Source organism: Erithacus rubecula, assembly GCF_903797595.1.
Source record: "Erithacus rubecula genome assembly, chromosome: 4".
Lineage (NCBI taxonomy): Eukaryota > Metazoa > Chordata > Aves > Passeriformes > Muscicapidae > Erithacus > Erithacus rubecula.
This window is the reverse complement of record NC_136686.1, coordinates 42085029-42104936: the sequence shown is the minus strand read 5'-3', so window position 1 is coordinate 42104936 and position 19908 is coordinate 42085029. Positions and strand designations below refer to the sequence as shown.

Below are 19908 nucleotides of genomic sequence, written 5' to 3'. Positions count from 1 at the left end.
ACTTATTTCCTTTATGGTGTGGCAACAAAGAGAGCACTAGTACTAGGGATGTCAGGATTCTGTGCTCTGACGGATATCCCAAAACGGGAGGAAAAGAGAGGAGGAAGCCTTTTGGAGAGACGTGAAACAGGCGTACTCACACGTGTGCGTTATTTACCAGCACAAGTGTGCATCAGCCAGAGCCCGAGCGATTCGCTGTCCCGCAGCCTTCCAGCTCCCTCCTCCCTCCCTCCGCGACCACAGCCCAGCGGCAGTGACCCGCCGGCTCTCCGGCCGGGACAGTGCCCGCACGGGGGAGGGCGGCGCGTCCCTCGGTCCCTCGCCCCGCCGCGCATGAGGATGCTCGGGCAGGGCGGAGGTGGTGCCGGAGCTGGGCGTGGGGCGGTAGCGCCGCGGAGCGGGAGCTAATGCGAGCGGGCGGGGGGAGCCGGCGGGCTCTCGGTCTCAGTGCCGCCGCCCGCCTCCCCCGGCGCAGCCCCGCTCCTCCGCCCGCCCCTCGCCGCCGCCCGCCGGGAGCGGCTCCAGCGCCGCCGGGGCCGGGCCGGGGTCGCGGCGCCCAAAGTTTCGCGGTGCCCGGCCGCGCCATGGGCTTCGACCCGTCGCGGTTCGCGGGGCCGGTGGCGGCGGAGCTGCAGTGCGGGCTGTGCGGGCGGGTGCTGGAGGAGCCGCTGTCCACCCCGTGCGGGCACGTCTTCTGCGCCGGCTGCCTGCTGCCCTGGGCGGCGCGGCGCCGCCGCTGCCCGCTGCGCTGCCGGCCGCTGGCGGCCGCCGAGCTGCGCCCCGTGCTGCCCCTCCGCAGCCTCGTCCAGAAGCTGGAGGTCAAGTGCGACTACAGCCCGCGGGGCTGCGGTCGCACGGTGCGGCTGCGGGAGCTGCCCGCGCACCTGGCGGCGTGCCGCTACGGGCCGGCCGGCCCCGCCGAGCAGCCCCGGGCCGCGCTCCCCTCGGGCTCGCCGGGCAGCGCGGCGGGGCAGCCGCGGGCGGGCGGCGGGCACCGCTGTCTGCGGGCGCTGCGGGGCGGCGGCGCCCCGGAGCCGGGCCGCGAGCTGAGGAGGGAGGCCCTGCGCTGGAGCAGGAGGGAGAAGTCGCTGCTGGCGCAGCTGTCGGCGCTGCAGAGCGAGGTGCAGCTGACGGCGCGGCGGTACCAGGCGAAGTTCGGCCAGTACATGAGCCACATCAGCAGCATCGCCCGCGACCTGGCGGGCAGCCAGCCCGGCAAGGTGAGTGCGGGGCAGGGATCGGCGGGGCGGCGCGCCCCGGTCTGCGCCCCTCCGGCTGTGCTGTCCTCCAACCTGCTTATCCCGTGCCCGACTTGGGTACCCCCGGCCCAGTGCCGGGGGGACGGTCACCCCGGGAGCCGGCAATCACCACCACAGCCCGACCCCGCTGCAACACACCCGGGCGGTGCGAGATTCCCTGACTCTCCCTCGTCTCTCTCGGGGAGATTTAGCCGCTGGACCCTGTTGCCAGATGAAGAGCTTTATTTTTACTGATTTTTGGTAATATCCCCACTGGGGACACGCTTCTTCCGTCGCCCTTGGGTAGCCGCAACCCCGTGCTGCGGTGAGCCCATCAGTGCCTGGCAGATGCTCCGACCGAGCGCCGGAGAGGATGGGGAGCGGAGATGGCTTCGCTCCTGGGCTGGCAGCTGGCTCCTGGTTCCTCCGATCAGGGTGTCACATCGGGACCCAGCTGCTCTTGCTGCTCATTTTGCTCCAGCTGGTACTGGCTGCAGCTCAGGGGCGTGGAGCTGGCTTTTAACTTTTATTTGAGCAGCTGAGAAGTTGTGTTAAAACACTTGCGTGTAAAATTATTGTAGACTTTGGAAACCATGGCGAAAGGACAGTAAAGCTTTGGTAGAATGAAATGACAGCTACTGCCGTTGCTAATCAGAGGCCGGAGCAGTGCTGCGCTCTCCCCTTAAATCTGAGCGCACTGCCCAGAGACCGACCCGCTTCCTAAGGCAAAACAAACCATCCGAGAATTGCGGCGAGCTGGCTTCATTTAATGTGATGGTTTTTAATTCCTGCCTGGAAGCTCACTGTGCAGGCTCAGGCATTGCTGATTGCAGCCGTGGTGAGAAGTGTTTTAATGCAAAGAATTTTTCTTGCTACCTAAATCTACGCGGGCCCTTGGGAAGCAAAACCCCAGGCTGAGCAGTGAAACTCACACCTGAAGCAATGTAGTCTGATAGGTATCTGCCTGCTGCATGGAAAATGGGAAAGGGGACATTGTTCACAGGACACTAGAATGCTTCAGAATACAGGTCTTACAGGTCTTCGTGGCACTGAGTAACTTTGAAAACTTGAAATTACTATTTTTTTTTTCGAGTTTCATCTGGTTAGCTAGTCTGTGAGGTTTAGGTTGCTGCATCTGAGAGGTGTGCTCATACACTTCCTTCACCTCTTGGCAGAGGAGGTGAGGTCGTGTGGAGTGGGACAGCAGTGGCTGCTGGGGGTGGGGTGTGCAGGGACAGGCGGTGGCCGGAGAAGGGAGGAGAGGTGTCGGGGCTGTGGCTGGAGCTGGCCGAGGTGCGGGGACAGGCGGTGACCGGAGAAGGGAGGAGAGGTGTCGGGGCTGTGGCTGGAGCTGGCCGAGGCGCGGGGACAGGCGGTGGTCGGAGAAGGGAGGAGAGGTGTCGGGGCTGTGGCTGGAGCTGGCCGAGGTGCGGGGACAGGCGGTGGCCGGAGAAGGGAGGAGAGGTGTCGGGGCTGTGGCTGGAGCTGGCCGAGGCGCGGGGACAGGCGGTGGCCGGAGAAGGGAGGAGAGGTGTCGGGGCTGTGGCTGGAGCTGGCCGAGGTGCGGGCACAGCGGGAGCGTCGCTCCATCGCTCCGCCCGGCGCTCCCCGGCGCCGCCGGGAGGGGTCGCTGTGGGCGCTGCCGCTCGCGCATTGGGGAGGGATAAACCGGGAGCTGGAGGAAAGCTATCAGTGCAGACAAAATACACGGAATTAAATTCAAATGTACCGTTCGGGCATTAAACACACCACTGACACAGTTAATAAAATTTCGGTTTCAGCATAAAATAAGGTAACTTTCTGGGCTAAAGCCTCCAATTTTAATTTTTTTTTAAAATTTTAATTATTTACCTGGTCCACTGAAGAAAAATATTTTTCTTTTATACTTTTTAACTTTTACTTCGTCTGTGCTTCTCAGTGTTTGCTTTATATTTTAAGCCTTTTTTCAGAATACATCCCATATTTTTACAGGTGCTGTTTTGGATTTTCTTGTTTTTGTTTTTGTTGAGACAAAAAGTTTGGGATAAAGAGCTGCTTTTCATTTTCTGTGTGTTCTCTGAAAGTTGCTTTGAAATGTGTACTGGTATGGCTTTGGGGTCTGAAAATTATAATGTGTGTATTTTAATCTGTACGTTTAATGTTTGAAATGTTAATACATATAGGGATTTTATGTTTATAGAGACTTCCAGACATTTGGAGCGTGTACTTTTTTCAGTGGTGCCAAGCATTCCTCACACCAAAAACCTGTCCTTTTTTCTGTTCAGCTGTAGATAACTAGGGATAATAATGTGTTACCTGCTAACTTTCCAGTGAATCATGACTTGTCCTTTGTTTTTTTTTTCCCAATGCCAAGTCTTTTCAGCCTAGTTTTCCTTCAAGCCTTATCTTATAAAATCTCCAGCTAAAAATCTTACTTGCAATAATGTTTTCATTTAATAACTCCTTCTTGAGATTTTGTGTTTTAACAATACTTAATCTCTTGCTTCTTAGGGAGGAGAACGCAAGCCATTAATGATCATGCTACACCGAGAAAATGATACTTTGGGATTCAATATTATAGGAGGACGACCCAGACAGGTAATGAGAAAAGTAACTGGAGGTGATTTTGTCCATATCTACTTTTACTGTATACACTGTTTATTAAAAGTAACTTTTGATGACAGTAGGTATGGAATCTGTTCTTCTGATGGAAAAGCTATTTATTATCAGATATAACTGGAATCATTGTTTGGAAGGTGTTATATCATGAGAATTGTATTATTCTCATTTTTTGGAAGGGTGTTCATAGTGTTTTTGCTTTAAAACTTTAGGCTGGTTTACACTCAGTTCCCATGTGAGTAATATATATTCATGCAAATTGTTCAATGGAAATCTCAGGGACTACTTGTAAAAGACCTTGTTGCAGGATGAAGCCTTTGAAATTTTGTGGAACTCCTTGCTTTTTTTTTGCTTTTTTTTTTTTTTTTTCCCCATCTACAGGAGAGAAGAAAATTTGCTTCTGTAGCACATGTCCTGTTCTCACATGCCTCCTTTCAATTTTTCTTTATGAACTGAAACGGTTTTCACAAATGCTGCTGTATCTTAATCTCATCAGTCTAGGTTTAGAAAGTTCATTGCAAACCATAGAATATGCATAAGGATCACTAGCCCCCACTTAGAATATACACATGAATATGCTTGCATTATCTCTATTACATTTTTTTACTTCATCTTCCCAAAAACATTAATCAGGACTGTCATTGCATATGAAGGGTAAAGAAACCTGTTAAACTGGAAAATAAATAGTTGATTTTAAAGGGTTGGTAATAATTATATACTGATCAGGTTCCTGTTCAGTGGGAGAATTGTAGCCTTCTAGTATTGCTGAGGAGGGGAGTAGGACCCTGTATATTAGTTTGGCAATCTTCTGCTCTAAAGCTATATTTAGTGGTGCCAAAGAGTCTGTTCCATTAGCCCACTGTCTGTGCTGCAGTTACTGTTCCCTGTGGGTAAATATGAAGACCAGCAGTTATCAGATGCTAGGGCTGTAAATCCAAAGCAAGAATTTCTTAGATTTTTCAAGTGGAAGGATGAGACAACAGGTGGCTACAAGTTAACTTACACATACCATGATTATATTCATATTTGGAGTGTAGCAGTAACAAAATTCAGACAATCTTCAGTTTGGATTGCATGTTGACACATCTTATTTGCATCATAGAAGAACTGCAAGGGAAAGGGAGCATGTGTTCAGTTTTCTTGGGTTTCTTTTTTCTAAGTCCTCCTTTAAAGGACTTAGGTGTTGGCAGTTCATACTGCAACAGTGATATGTATCACAAATTGTCAGACTTTCTGACTTAATATTTTATAGTTTTATAGAGTAAATGATAAATATATGATAGTCTATAGTACTTGTGTGTTGAGAAAACTGCCGCATGGAGACAAGGAAATTCATTTCTCTTAACACTAATATTTGGAGACAAATTGGTGAGGTTGTGAGACAGGGATGGGTCTCAGGTGGTTTTGAATCTTTGAAGTTTAATTTGGAAATTCCTTTGTGTTTTGTTGTTATTTTGACAAATGTGACTACCACAGGCATTTGATTGGCATTTCCCAGATACCAGTGTGAGACTCATTGTATCTGGAGCTGAGCATAGAACAGGAAAAAATGCTTGAGTTGACTCAAATATTGAAAACACAAAGTTCTGCTCAAAAGTTTAAATAGTGGAACAGGAGTTGCTGTTAAAAAGACAGAGTTAATGAAGTTGCTCTGTGCATTCAGGCTGTCCAGGGAAAAAGTGCCCTTGGTTGAAACACTGGCACTTGCAGCAGAAGAGCATTACAGTGATGTCTCTATATTAGTCATGTGTTTGGGGGTGTGTTCTTTGTCCCATGTTGTTTTATAAATACAATGCAGCTTTTTTGCATTGGAAAGCAGGTGACTCTGGGTGATGTACATCTGGGTGATGTACATATATACTTTCTGTTGGCTGTGTTTATTTTCAGTCCATAATAAGCATCCCCACTGCTTTCCTCCTACCTGAAGGAAGGAGGAGAGGAAAGAAAAAGAACAACTCATCTTTTGTTTTGTCAGAAAGGAGCTTGCTTCTCATAAGTGTGCTTCTGAGAGGTGATTCATCATCCTGAGGGAGCAGAGCTGCTTTGATGGGCTCAGCTCTGTCTGTCTGGGAGGACAGTTTGCCCTGAGGACAGCAGGTCAAAGCCAGGCTGGAGGGAGGTGTGCTGCAGGCAGGGTTGCTGCACTGCCCCTGGGCTGTGTGACATTGCTGGAGCTCAGTGTGCCTTGTGCTGTTTTCCTGTCAGGAGTGGTGGGTACCAGCACATACAGCTGATGGGGACCACAAGCCAGACTGAAATACCCTCTTTTTTAACAGATCATACATAGCTTTTGAAAAAGCCAATGAAATTTCTGATGGAAAGAAATACAGATTTATGTGGCTGAAGGTACTATAATCTAGGTTTTTATTTTCTCAGGTTAAAACCAAGCTGTATCCCTCTTGTATTTTTTAGTAATGGTACTTATGCTTTTTTTAATCAGTTTAATTTCTCAATACATGGATGGGAAGTCAGTGGAAGTCTATTTGTTTATAATGTCAAAATATTGCTAGAACTGTTACTGTGTTTGTCTTTTGCTTCTTACCTGACATGTATGAGTGTATGTGAAAAAGGGAGAGAAAAAAAGGAGTTTATGAAAATGTAGTCCAACTAATACTGTGTTGAATAAATATTTTTTATTTTTTCAATATTATTTACCTTAAATCTACCAGGGTTAAGTCTCCATAGGACTGTTGCCACATTATGTAAAGTATGTTTTACATATGCCTTTACAGTTTTCTTAACAGAAAAAGTTAGAAAAAGAAATAATTTTCCCCATGAGTGTATAGGACCTAGACTAGAAACCTGTGCACATATGAACTGTACTGTTGATCAGGGATTCACCAGTCACAAAGGAAAATAAGCATCATATAAGCTGCAACCAAAAGCATGAATTAGCTGGAAAAAAGATTCCTTCAGTTATTACTAGCTAGGGTATTATTTGTACAAACACTTAAAACCCTGTAAGTAGGCAGTGGCTGCTTGATATTAGTTCTTTATTAATAATTTTTTAAAACTACTTTTAAATATCATGTGATGAAATAATGTACAGCATTTACAACAACACCAGTTATATTGTTTCAGCTGTGGTAGAAAACTTGTCTGTTTTAAATTTGACCTTTTGTGAATTGTACTTAGTGTTGCATGGATATCAGCTGGAGATGGATTCTCTTTTTGTCCACAGCTTGTCTGTATGGATTTCATAGTTGAGCAAGTTCTCAATCTCCCATGTGAATAGGATTTATGAGGTTAACCAGTTCCAACCAAATCCTCTCACTGTTATGTGCCAGCTGACTAATGTCACTTTGTTCCTTGGAGCTTTATTTTCAAATGCAGTAAGGCAGTTTGCAAGCAGCAGTACTGCAGGAGCCCTTTTCCTTCTGAGGGAAATCCATTTTTATGAGTGTCTTCAACTGTGCTATTATGTGCTGGTCACTGGCTGCTGTGAAGTGTGAGGTTTGCTCCAAGTATTTTAGCTGGGATCAGATTACTGTTGCACACTGTGTCTCATTTAGACTAAAATAACCGGAAGTAAATGGATAATCTTATAAAAATTGCTGGAATAGCTCATTAATTCTGTCCTTTTGATTAATAACTACTTTGTGTTAAGCAAGTTAAAAAAAATCCCAAGGAGCTTAATTCTTAGCTAGAAAAATGAGCTGCATATTTCAGGTGGATTTACATTTTTCATTGCTGCTCATTTTAGCACCATCTCAATTTTTGTACTAACGTGGTCCTTTTTGCAACTTCTCTATTGCCTGGTACAGAACAATCAGGAGGAATCAGCTGAGGGAATTTATGTGTCAAAGATTTTGGAAAATGGACCTGCAGACAAAGCAGAAGGCCTGCAAATTCATGACAAGATTATTGAGGTAAGAAAGAACCCACACCAATGGATTAGTCTGTCATATTATCAGATTAATAAAGGATTTGATGGTTTTCACCCTAAGTATGTTGTAATTTTCCTCTTTTGCCATGTCTGAACGTGATTCTTGTACACTGAACTGACTGAACATTTTTTGGAATTAAAGACACAAGATGGATTTTTCCAAAAAGTAATAAATTTACTGGTATTTGGATTAAGCTGATTTAGGTGAAGCAAAGGTGTCAATGGTTAAATAGCAAGCATAGAAGCACTTTGTGTTTCTTTAAGTAGAGAAAGAAGACAAATTAATGACTGAAAACTCACAGGTTTGGTGAAACTGGTTTTGTCTTGTGTAGGGACTGTTACTTTCATGACTCTGGGACAAGGCAGAGAAGATGGCTTGATAAGCACTGCTGTGAAACTTGTTAAGCAATTAGAAGAAGTACTTTCTGCTCTATGATCAGGAGATCATCTATTGTTCTCACTTGGATCACTACAGCACTTTCATGATCATGTCATATGCTAGCATAGAATTTTCAATTTGTATGCAGTTTTTCTCATAAAATAACTATGAATGATGAAATAAATCATTGAGTCAGTTGTAAGAGTAGGTTGATGTCTAGCCTGCATGTGTAATTAGCCCTGTAAGAAATCTCAAAGGAGCAGTTTCCAGTGGTGACTGAATTGGGCTCCTCAGGGTGCTGCCAAGATGGCATTTCCCATCAGAGCTCTGACACAAGGCACAGTGACAGCACGTACCTCTAGCTGCTGGCTTGGTTCAGGCCACGTCACTCCAGCTTTGCAAGTCTAGGGGAGGCTTAGAAGCATGGTGTGAACTTGCCAGTGGGATGGGTGTTTGAAAAAAGACACACAAAACAAGTGTATTGGAAGACAAACGCAGATTTATGCTGCTGGTTTCTTGTGTTATACCCCTGTTAAGGACTAAAAGGAGAAGCTGAGAGTGTATGAATGCTGGCATTGCTCTTAATGTTGGGAGCCTGGAGCCATGTGTGAAATCAAATGAATTTATTTTCTTGGAAGAATAAAGCTTGTGCTCTTAGCTGGCAGATAGAGACATCTCCAGGAGACACCAAGAGGACTGAGCAGAATTGAACTTGCACTCTCATTTCCCTAAGGTGTGCAAAAGCTTTCACATCCAATTTTCTTGGAACAGTAGCCTTATGCTGTAAAGATCTATTTCCTTCTGACATTATTATTTCACTTACCACATTGTGTTTTGGGCCATTTTTTACAAACTAACCAGCAATGTAGTTTCATGCATTTGCTCAACGCTTCCTGCTTTATTGTGCTTTTTAGTGCCTTGGTTTTTTTTAAAGACAAAATGAAGTGATTTTGAAAGAAGGAAGAATAAAGTCACAAAACAGCATTTATTAAATGTGAAGTTGTATCTCAAAATGCCACCATATTTGATGCTTGATTTTTGTTGAAAAATTCTGGCTGCACAAAATCATATTGAAATGGATATCAGTTATATGTGGTGTTATAGATCTAATCTAGCATAAGTATTAATACACTAAATAGAGCACCTATTAGTATGCAAAAGATTTATATATAACTTTTGTATTCAGGCAAGCATTTAAAAATATTTTGGGTTAGGCAAAAATTTCTAGTATAGGTTTCAGTGCTCAAAATTTATTAGACCAACAAGAAAAGAGGAGGAGAAAAGAAATAATCATTCCTTCATGCTAGATACAGAAAGCAGCTGGAGTCAGAACATTGGAATTTTTCATTGCCCATGAATAGCTATCAATGTCTTCTTGCAGTGTGATGCCCTGCCAGCTCTGTGTTTGTTGTGAAATATTCTGAAAACTTTTGCTGTGAGGAAATAATCAGGGTGGTGTAACTATTTCAAAAATGTTGGCCGATATATGGAATATGAGTTTTGGCGAAAAGTTTATAGGAAGTGGGACCTCTTGTTTGCTTTTCAGTTTTTTGGTGATTTGATCTAATGGGTGATATATTATGGGACCATTCTTCAATAATCAAGAGCAGGAGGAGCTGATGTTACTTGAAGAGCCTTTAGTAGCTTAAGTCATTTGTTTGGCAATGGGATACCCAGGGTGTTTCTGGCAATGTGTATCTAATGGGATAACGGACAGAACTGTCCCATTAAATCAGAAAATCTGCTCTCAAGGCATGTTGCTAAATAAAGAAGGTAATTTGTTTCAGTGGTTTATCACATGTTTAACAAAAATCAACTGCACATGGTTGACTGGTGAGTTGTGCACATTTCAGATGACCATCTTGTGGGCAGCCTAGTGCAGCAAATGGATTTCACAGTCCTGTGGCATTGGCAGATGGAATTGAGAGCCAAGGCTGGCAACCATAAGTAGTGATGCCTTTTATTTTATATATATCATTATCTATGCAGCAGTGTTGCCAAATAATTAAGGTATTTGGAAGAATGCCAAGGGAAGGAATCAGATTTCTTTTTTGAGGGATTTATTGTAAGTGTAAAAGTGCCACACAAACAACTTGAGTTGCTGGAAGTTTTTGAGATCGATGTGCCCAGGCCATAGACCCTCTGACATTTTCATTTAAAGAAGGTTGGTGTTTATTTGGGCTTTATCCTCAGGGGAGCATATTTTGTGCATGAGGACCTGAAAGCTGAAACAGATGCCAGTGTCCTGGCAGGGTGGTGGTGCTTTAGAGTAACAGGGTGATAGCCCCAGATCCCCTGTGCAAGGGACTGCAGCTCTTCATGGGGAACAGTCACAGGACCCTTGTTGATTGTTTTCACTCTTCTGCTGAAGAACAGGTTTCAGGCACAGCATTACCCTCTTGATTGAGATTAATGCTTCTGGGGAAAAATTATTTGTTTATGCAGTGTAAAGCTAACCTGGGACAGTGATGTGCTCAAGCAACATTTTGATACATATTTTTCCAGGAATCCTTTTGCAAGCCCCAAACGATAATTATTTGTTCATCAAGAATAAACCCTTATGAATTACTTCTGTGTAGCAGGTTCCTGCAGTTGTCATGGTGGTCTGATGCTTTCAGAAGTTCTTAACCAAAAATCTAGCTGCCTGAAAGTGACACTGCATCGTATTTCCAAGAACTACAACTGTAAAATTTTACATTCTGTAAAATGCATCTCATAAAACTAAATGCAGCATTGGTATCTGTGACTCCCAACATGAAACTGTTGGATATGAGCAATGGGATAAAGCCACCCAAGCTCTAACTTTTGGATCTCTGTCTTCTTCCTTTCCACCCTGCCTCTGAATCCTGTCAAGAGGAGACAAATAGCTAGCAGTCCATAGGGCTGTTTATTATTTTCTGCTAGTTCAAAGAATTCTGTTTGCTTCTAGGAGAAAATTGTTATTAAAGTATGTTTAGAATGGTTCACAGTTGCATAGTTCAGCAGCATTTTACATCCCCCTCACTGCATGCTAATCATTCCTACTGTGTATTCATTGCTCATCTCTCTTCATGCTTGATTACCTCATGAAGGCAGCATAAACCAGCTATGATCCTTAGCAGTGTTACTGATACATGGAAGTGTTTCACCTGCTACTTTTTTTATCCATACTTGCAGTTCTGAGCAGTTAATGCTGAAAGCAGCTCTTTCCATATGGAGGAAAACTTTTACCTCAATTGGCAGTCAGATGAGCTTCATGTAAGCACGGCACCACATTGGCCAGATCTCCAAGCACAATACTAGTTACCAAGCTATTCAGAACTAGTTATTTGAGGGTTTTTTTATTTGTTTGTTTGTATTATATTAATTTTACAGAAATTAATGTGTCGTGTCCTCTGTTTTTAAGCCTAACTTTAGAATAAAAAGCCAATGTGATTGTGACTTACAGAATGGAAGACGATGTGAGAAAAACAATGTCTTGCAGAATACTCTTGAATCACTTCAGTGTTGTACAGAAAATACATGACCAGGACATAATTTGCAATCCAGATAGAATTTCTGATGTTTTTGGAGTTTTTTATTTCTTAAAGAGAACATCATTTCATCAATTTGAGGAAAAGGAGCAACTGTTAATTAACATTGCCAAAGTAGGTTTGCCAAAAAACAAAACAGCAATGAAAAACTTTGTATGCAAATAAAAAGGGCTAGGTTGAAGTCCAAAATATACATATGTGGAACTGTAAGCACAATATCAGCTGGAAGGCTCAAGTGTTTTTCTGTTCCTTGAACTGCAAAGAGAAGACTTCTGTTCTTAGCTCTCAAGTGAAATGAGAATATTGGCCATTCTGCATTTGGTCAGTTGATTCTCATGAATTAAGGAGGCATAATGGAGAAGAAGGGAAAGAAAAACATTTTTAGTCTGGGATTTTTTAAGTCTTAAAAATAAGATAGATGCATTTATCTATTCTGACTGTGTATTTTGTTCGTGCAGCCTAAGCTCCATAAGTGGATGATAAATAAGGCTTCATCCTGTATTCCATGTTTGCCTTTGTTCTTTCCAGTTTTTTGGAGAGTATTCACACAATGGCTTTGAAGCACATGTCAGCAAAGCCAGTTTCAATAAAGATGAAGTCTTAAGGCTTATCCTGGCAGAAGTAACTTACATCTGCTAAGTGCCTACACAGAAACTTTTTTAACTATTGCCAGACTGCTGACTGTGCTGTATGTCAGTCTTGTGATGTTTTATCTTCTGCATGTTTCTGTCATTACACTCACTATGTTGCTCAAGCAAAATCTTTGATACTAGTCATGTTTATTTGACTAAGAATCTCCAGTGTCAGATTATGTCTGTAGAAGTTGTGAGTCTTAAAATGTATTGCTGGGATCAGAGCCAGAAGATTTGGGATGACTTTGAAACAAAGCTGCACAAGATGTGGCCAGTAAGATCTGTGTGGTAGCTAAGAAAACTTAATATAGCTAATTTTAGTGTTGTAGCTTTCAGTGTATTTAAATATGCCTTAGTGATATTAATTTCTCTTAAATCTGTAACAAATTCATGATGCTATGTTGCAGGTAACCTGTAATCTTTAGATAACTTCTAATTAGTATGAAAGATCCCTGGCATAATAAATTAGTGAAACAGCAGGCTTGGAAATGTCTGTAGAATCTTTTCTCCTCTCCCTCACCTGTTGAGATATAGATTTTTGGACACCTGAAATCTTTCATCTGTCTGAATAAATTTTTTTTAATTGGTGTGATCATGTCTGCATAACTTCAGTTGAATTTGAGCTAATGCCCCCACTGACTTTTTTACTGAACAAAAAAATCCTTAGAGTGCATCTCCAAAAAGCAAGAGATCTGGGTTTTGGTTTCTGCCTGAAAAGGATTGAATTGACCTCTCCAGGTGATTGCCCTTGTTACTAAGGCAGAGGCTTTCCTGTGTTAGACCAGCATGCACCTATCCTCCTCAAACAGAGCTTGGTGCCAGCAGGTGTTTAGAGAGTCAGGATTATCCTCTGGTAATCTAGTGTGAAAAAGACACTAGTTCCAGGGAGCTGGAATTGTGTGCTGCCCTTTTCCAGGTAAGTGCTTGTGACAATACACAATAATTTTCCTCTTTCTTCCACAGTCTTGTGTCTTATATGACACTTTGTTTATTGGTACTTGCATTTCTAACTTAATAGTGCCTTGATTTTGAGAGAGGAGGTAGCAAATGCTGTTAACTCTAGCTAGGACATTTTTCTAAATATGAAAGATGGGGTTCCCTGATTGAATAAATACCAATAGTTAGGGCTTTCCTCCTCTGTGTTTTAACTCAAGCTGCAAGTGTTACTTGAAAGGTGGTTACTGCTGGTGGTTCCCACTATCAGAAGGCCATGAGGTCTGCATCTCTTGTAAGTGGAGGAACTTAGTGTTCAAGGTACTGTCTCTTTTAGACATCGACCATGGTTAACCTAGAATGCCTGAATTTTGTAATTTGTTGCCTCAGTTCACAGATCAGTAGCCTCAATTTGACTGGACTTGCTGCAGGTCTTTAGAAATGCTTGCATTCCTCTCTATTCACTGAACTAAAACACAAATATTGTGTTTAGAGAAGCAGGTTATGTTCCTTCCAAAAAGCACTTAAAATTCTAGAAATTCGCCATCTGTATTTTAAAAAGAAAAATGAGACTTCTATTTTTTGTGACATAAAACACGTTGGGGTTTTTTTGTGGTGAAGTATATTAGTCTTACTAAGACTTCAAAAAATACTTTCTGTCCTAAAGAACAGGAAGAAATAAAACAAAATTATATTTAAGTAATGGTGAAATTTGTTTAATAGAGTAAATAGTGAATGATAAGATTTTGACAGAAGTTCACAACTTGATCTCTAAGTTGACTGAAGTCTTATATCCATAAACAGGCAAAATATTACTTTTTTGATACTTGTGTAGCAGAGCGTCATGAAAAAAATTCTAAAATGCCTTGTCTCTTAAGAAGTGGGGTCTTTTAATCTGAAATATAAACTGAGAACTTGCTGTGGATGCAGTTTAGAGAGGCCCAAGCCTTCAGCAAGGTTTTCCATCTGTATTTGTTTGGTCTTGTAGTCACAGAGAAGGCAGGCACATGTGCAAGTATAACGCTGCGTTGTTTTTGTGAATCTATGTATGCTCCCAGTGCTTTTATCTAAAAAATGACGGAAATGCCAAACGTAGTTGGAATATGACCACCAGATGAACTCTCCAACTAGTTTATTTGCAGATGGTATATTTGACAGATAAGGCAGTTTCGCCCTTTTCAGTAAGTCTCTTCAGACTGTGAGTCATAGGTCTTGGTCAGCAAGGTGCTCCCAGTAAGCAAAGAAAAATGATGCGCTGGTAGCTGGAATGGCACGAGGCAGATGGGACAGAAGTAACAGTGTGAGACTATTTCTGAAATGTGACCCAGCATGAGAGAATTCAAGAGAATATGAGAAGTGGAAGTGGTGAAAATCATCTTCTACCCTGTATTTTTATGCTGCTTCTACCATGCTGGGCTTTTGTTTAGGCAACTTAGGTTAGGCATGATGAAAGAGGCTTCAGGACCTTGCATGCACATGAATGCACAAAATCCCTGCTCTCCCATGAGATATCTCTATTTTGCTCTAACTCTGGGGGGTCTCTACAAGAGGTGGATCACTTGGAGCATAAGAGTAAAGTAAAAAGCGCGAGAAAAAAGAAAAATGGGAAACTTTACAATTAAAGAGTACAAAGCACCAACCTCAAGTTTTCACAGAAGTACTTTCTAGTGCTTGCTCATAAATAGAAAGTTTGGAAGTAATGGATAGCATATAGCAGTAGGCGTAACTGAATTGTCAGATTAGATCATCTATATACACTGTCATGAACTCTCATAGGTAAGTGGGGGTGACAATACTGGAGCAGAACTATGATAATTGAGTCTGCAGAGTTAGGCATTTGCTAAATTGGCAACTCAGAAATGCTGTTAGGTAGGAAGGATTTTGGTTAACCTGTGGAAGAGCTGACTAATGTAAGAAACCTTCAAGATCCCATAAATGGTGTTGCTACCATGGCTGCAGATCCCTCGGCATGAAGGGAAGGCTGCTCACACCCATCTCCTTCAGAAAGTCTGATCTCACCCCTGAGGTACAACGTGCCAGAAATTTGGCAAGTTGAAGCTTAGCATCTTCCTAGATTCCCTGTTTGAGCTTGACTTTGCTGCATGTCATCTTTCTCTAGCTTCCCATGCGTATTTTTGGTTTTTTTTAAAGCTTTAAGGTAAACCTTGCAAAACAGCAAGATGCAAGCATCCTTCTGTCTTGCCCAGCAGCCAGAGCAATGCAGTTTTGTATGTAGCTGAGGTAGTAGGTTTACAGGAAATTTTTGTGCATGTGGGGTGTTAATTAAACACTTTCAGGAATACATTAAACAACTTGTCTAGCATCTGTCAAATGCTGTTGCTTTCATCCCCTTCCCAGGAAGAGAAGGGCGTATGTAGGGGAGTGTTTTGTTTAGGAATTTTCCAAATAATTGCATACACACATATTTACATGTCAGTGTCTATTTATGTTAGGGAAGACAAGGTCATAGAAATATATCTTTATTGCTGGAGGTGCAAGGTCTTGTGTGAAAACCCTTCTCTTGGATCTTTGCTCTGGGAATGATCTCGGGCAGCCCTGAAGAAGGTGCTTTCTCATCCATTGATAACCCAAATCTCCATGACAATTGAGCTGTATGCTGTGTACCATTACCTTGGTGTTGGTCTTTTAGATATGGTGGACTTGATGGCTGCTGTGGAGCTAAGTACCCTAATCTGGTGAACTGTGGAAATCTGAGAGCAGGAAATACATTCTCCAATGACTTTCCTTAGTCTTGTCAATTACATAGAGAGCAGAAAAGTCAGAAGCTTCAGAGAGGACTTTATGATATATCAGGGAGATCTAACCCTTTGAGGCTCATATGATCAAACCTAGTGGGAATAATTGATGGTAAGCCCAGCTATGGAAAGCTCTGATAAACTCTGAGACCATGCTGAGTTTGCTTAGAACTGAAGGATGTGCAAGGAAGCTGTTTCTCACAGCACATGCTGCTGGCACCCCAGAAACTCTTGGCATTTTTAGAAAGTCAAAACAGCCTTCTTCTGCCTTTCATAAAGGTTGCACTTTATTGTGGTTGAGACAACTTCACAGTTAGAGGAGTTGCCATCTTACATGTGTTGTGTGAATGCAGTGTTTTATCTTCTTAAGTCACTGATTGTTACAATCCCAAGGATATGTGCTCCAAGGGCTTTGATCTCTTCTTTTTCTTAATCAGCTAGTTATATTTTTAAGGAGTAGGTAATCACTGTTGTCTATAATTGGAGGTTGAATGAAAAAAGGCTTTAGTGTCTGCCAGTGCTGAAATGCTCTAAATGAAATAATTATTCAAGGCTTCACTTAAAAAACTAATAACCCAGTTTTAAAGAAGCAGCAGTGTGTTGAATGGGAGATTGTTCCTCCTTAGAACTTTTGGATAGGAGTAGTAAGAAGCATGTACAGCACTGTGCTTTCCAAATGCTTTGAAAATAAAAGTGATAATACTAGAAAAAAAAAATTGGTAACTTCTCTCAAAAATGAAAAATTCTGCGGCATTTAAAACCATACTCTTATGGAAAAAACTAATTTTCAACTTGGCAAGAGCAGATGTGGTCACTTCAAACCACCAACAAAGACTATACTTAGTAAAATCAAATACACTAAGCAAAGTACATTTGTTATGAATACACAGGCATTTTGGTAAATATATGTCTTGTTTGGAATTGCAAATGTTTTACATTTAAATTTACATTTGCATTACAAATAATTTTGTAACTTTGTATGTAGACCCAACTTGATTAAATCACTGCTGCTGCAGGAAAGGAGAGCAAAATGACTCAACAGTGTTTCTTAATGAAAATTACTTTGGAAAGCATTTTCTTTATGAAATATTGTTGACAAAATAAGTCATGGCTGCTATGTTTATTTACATAGAAAGCTTATGCATGTTATTTACAGGATATGTTTTACATATTTTTCTCTTTGAGGAAAATATTTGTTCTTTCAAATAGCAGGACTGAGAAAAAGAAAGGGAATGGGATAAATGACAGGAAAAAAATTCAGAACTGTTGACATCCTGCTGATTTCTACTTGGCTTTTAAGTATGGAAACCTTATTTAAAGACCACTATATTCTGAACACCTATTAAATGATTTAGCAACATTAAAATTGGATAAATTATGATTCTCTGTTGTCTAGAAGAGGTCACCTAATGTGGGAGAAGTTCTGAAATGGGTTGCTAGAGAATATGAGGTTTTTCCCTCTGTCTTTCCCTCCCTATTTGGAGCATCCAACGTTTGACAGACCCAGAGGCACAGAGCTTGCCCATCTGTTTCCAAGTACAGTCTCTCAATCTTGCATTTGTTTCTTTAACCATGCTGATCAAGAGGGTAAATATCTGAAGTCCTTCCAGCAGCTTGTGGGAAGAAGGCATGCTATTTTAAATGGAAGGGATTTGCTGTCTTGGGTGAATTAAAACATCTGGATCCCTACACTTCTCTGTTACAGTCTGATTGATTTAGGCTAGTCTTTGGCACATGGCAAATATGGAGCCATATGGTCTTCATGCTGTCAGCAGGATTTTTGAGCACATACCTCTGCCTATCCCCAGCTTTTTCTGGTAGCTGCTACTGTGACCTAAAAGATAAATGTTCCAGGAGCTTTCAGGCTGTTGTGCCCTTCTTGAGAAGATTAGTTGCATTTCTTTGAGGGGTACAATATCCAGCATTTGGAGCAGGAAGCTGAATCCTTCACTTCCCCTGCAGTGCTCAGAGCCCTGATCCAAATCAGATGCCTTGTGCTAGTGCCAGATGTGTAGCAGCACTTTCTACCTTACACTTCTAACTTGCATTTACATTGCATGTTGTTTTTTAAATTTCTCCATAAATTCTCCAAGTGCTCAGCCAACCGGTTCTTAGTATGCTCTAAGTGTGTGATTATATGGAAAACTAACTGTTTTGAGAAGTTTTTAACAGAAATTTACTTTCTGGTAACCAAGAGAATGGTGTTAAAGCCATAATGCTCTTGCTAGCACACCTTTATTTTTTTCTTTGAGTGGTAGGCAGAATAAGTATGATGTTTATAAAAAAATATTGCGGTTCTTCTGTGTTTCCAAATACACAAAAATACCTTCATTTTTTTAAAACAAGTGTTTTTAATAATTTCTCTATTTTTAAATTTTATTTAAGAATCGAGCAAGGAGAGTCTGAGTACTAGGAAGAATATTTCTATTTTTTACCATATAAAAAGAAACTGGAAGAAGAAAAATGGTTCATGTAATTGTTTTTTAAAGAACTCTTACTACTGCTAGAATTTCTCATTAAATACATGTAAACCACTGTTTTCAGCCTTCTTTTTGAAGTCACTTATGTACTGTACCCTTGTACTGAGAGTGTGCTTTTTTATTTGCTTTTTGTTTCCTCCCTGCTATGAGGTAAATCCTAAGGAAAGGATCAATGTTCATCACTGAGCCCGGAGATTATATCTTCTAATTAGCACTAATTTTGGACAATATTTTAAAGATTAAAGATCACAATGATATTTCAGAATACCTTTCAGAGAGTGAACTGTTCAGACAGTGCTGTTAATGTCTTAGCAGAGCTACTTAAGAACAAAGTTTTCATCCAATTCCTTAAATTTGTATCTTATGTTGGTCAGAACCCTGTAATCCATTACAGCTGTTCTGCTGAGGGCATTAACACGTGTTTCAGGAAGTTTTAGTAGAAAATGAAAAACTGTATTTGGTACATTATTGACTTTTTCATTGCATCTCTCTCTCTCTCTCTCTTTATGTACTTTAAAAGCAAAAAATAACTGCTCCTGCTTTCTTAATCAGAATTGCTGCTTAGTGTGTAAGTACCTGTCCTCTCAAGGAGCTTGTTGCCTATTTGGCTTTGAGCCATTAAAGATCTGCTCTGGCAGGAAAAGCCTGAACTCCATAATCTAGTTGTGAAGTTTTCCTTTGATTCAACCACTTAAAAATGAAAAGGAGACTTTGGAGGCTAATGGACTGGATAGAGAAATGTGTAGTAGACTACTACAAAACAGTGGAGTCCAATTATAAATTGCAGGCACCATCACTGGTGCTGCTTTTTCCTATTTTAAATGAGTTGAATTTTCCCCGAATTCATGTATTGTGCATTTTACCAAGAAATTACTGGCCAGACCATGATGAATCCATGTTACTAAGTAGGAGAACAATTATAAGTGGTGTTCACCAGCCTGTGCCAAATCGTCTGCCTGATGTTTACTTTTTTGAGTGCTGATCATGTGTTCAACAGGGTACAAAGCTCTGCAAAAACGTCTACACGCCAATCTAATTTTAGAACCTGGAGCACACAGGAAATTAAGATGAAATTCATACTGCCTATGGATAAGTATCAACATTTTCTAATTCTCCAAGTATTGAAGAGAGTTAGGCATGTATTTTTTAGCAAAGGTGATTAGTTCAACCTGAAATATTTCACTTAGTGATGTCTGAGTTCAGATGAGATTCAGCTGAAGCAAATGTTAGTGATACATCTTAAACTCTTTTGAATTTTCACATGATCCAACATAGTGCTTTTTTAGTGCTTTTGAGGTTAGATTGTTGGATAAAACTCTTTGTACAGAGTTCTTCACATTTTAAAGCCAGAACAAACCTTACTGAATCTTACATTGTTTCCAGAATAAATAAAATTTTAAGAAGAAATAATAGAATTAGATTTATTCTTCTTATGTCTCACATGGGTCTGATATTCCATTCTTCTGGGATGATATATTTCACTTATTAAATGCA

The 19908-nt window shown here is 41.5% G+C and overlaps 1 protein-coding gene across 2 annotated transcripts in view; it reads left to right on the top strand.

Annotated features, from left to right (window-relative positions):
* The first annotated feature begins 511 nt into the window (after positions 1–511).
* Positions 512–19908, top strand: part of PDZRN4 (PDZ domain containing ring finger 4) — a 226566-nt gene continuing 207169 nt past the window's right edge. For both annotated transcript variants that reach the window (XM_079304158.1, XM_079304157.1), the window contains exons 1-3: positions 512–1220; positions 3729–3815; positions 7601–7705. In XM_079304158.1, the coding sequence (XP_079160284.1) occupies positions 585–1220; positions 3729–3815; positions 7601–7705 (828 nt within the window). In that variant the 5' untranslated portion in view covers positions 512–584. The remainder of the gene's footprint in view (positions 1221–3728; positions 3816–7600; positions 7706–19908) is intronic.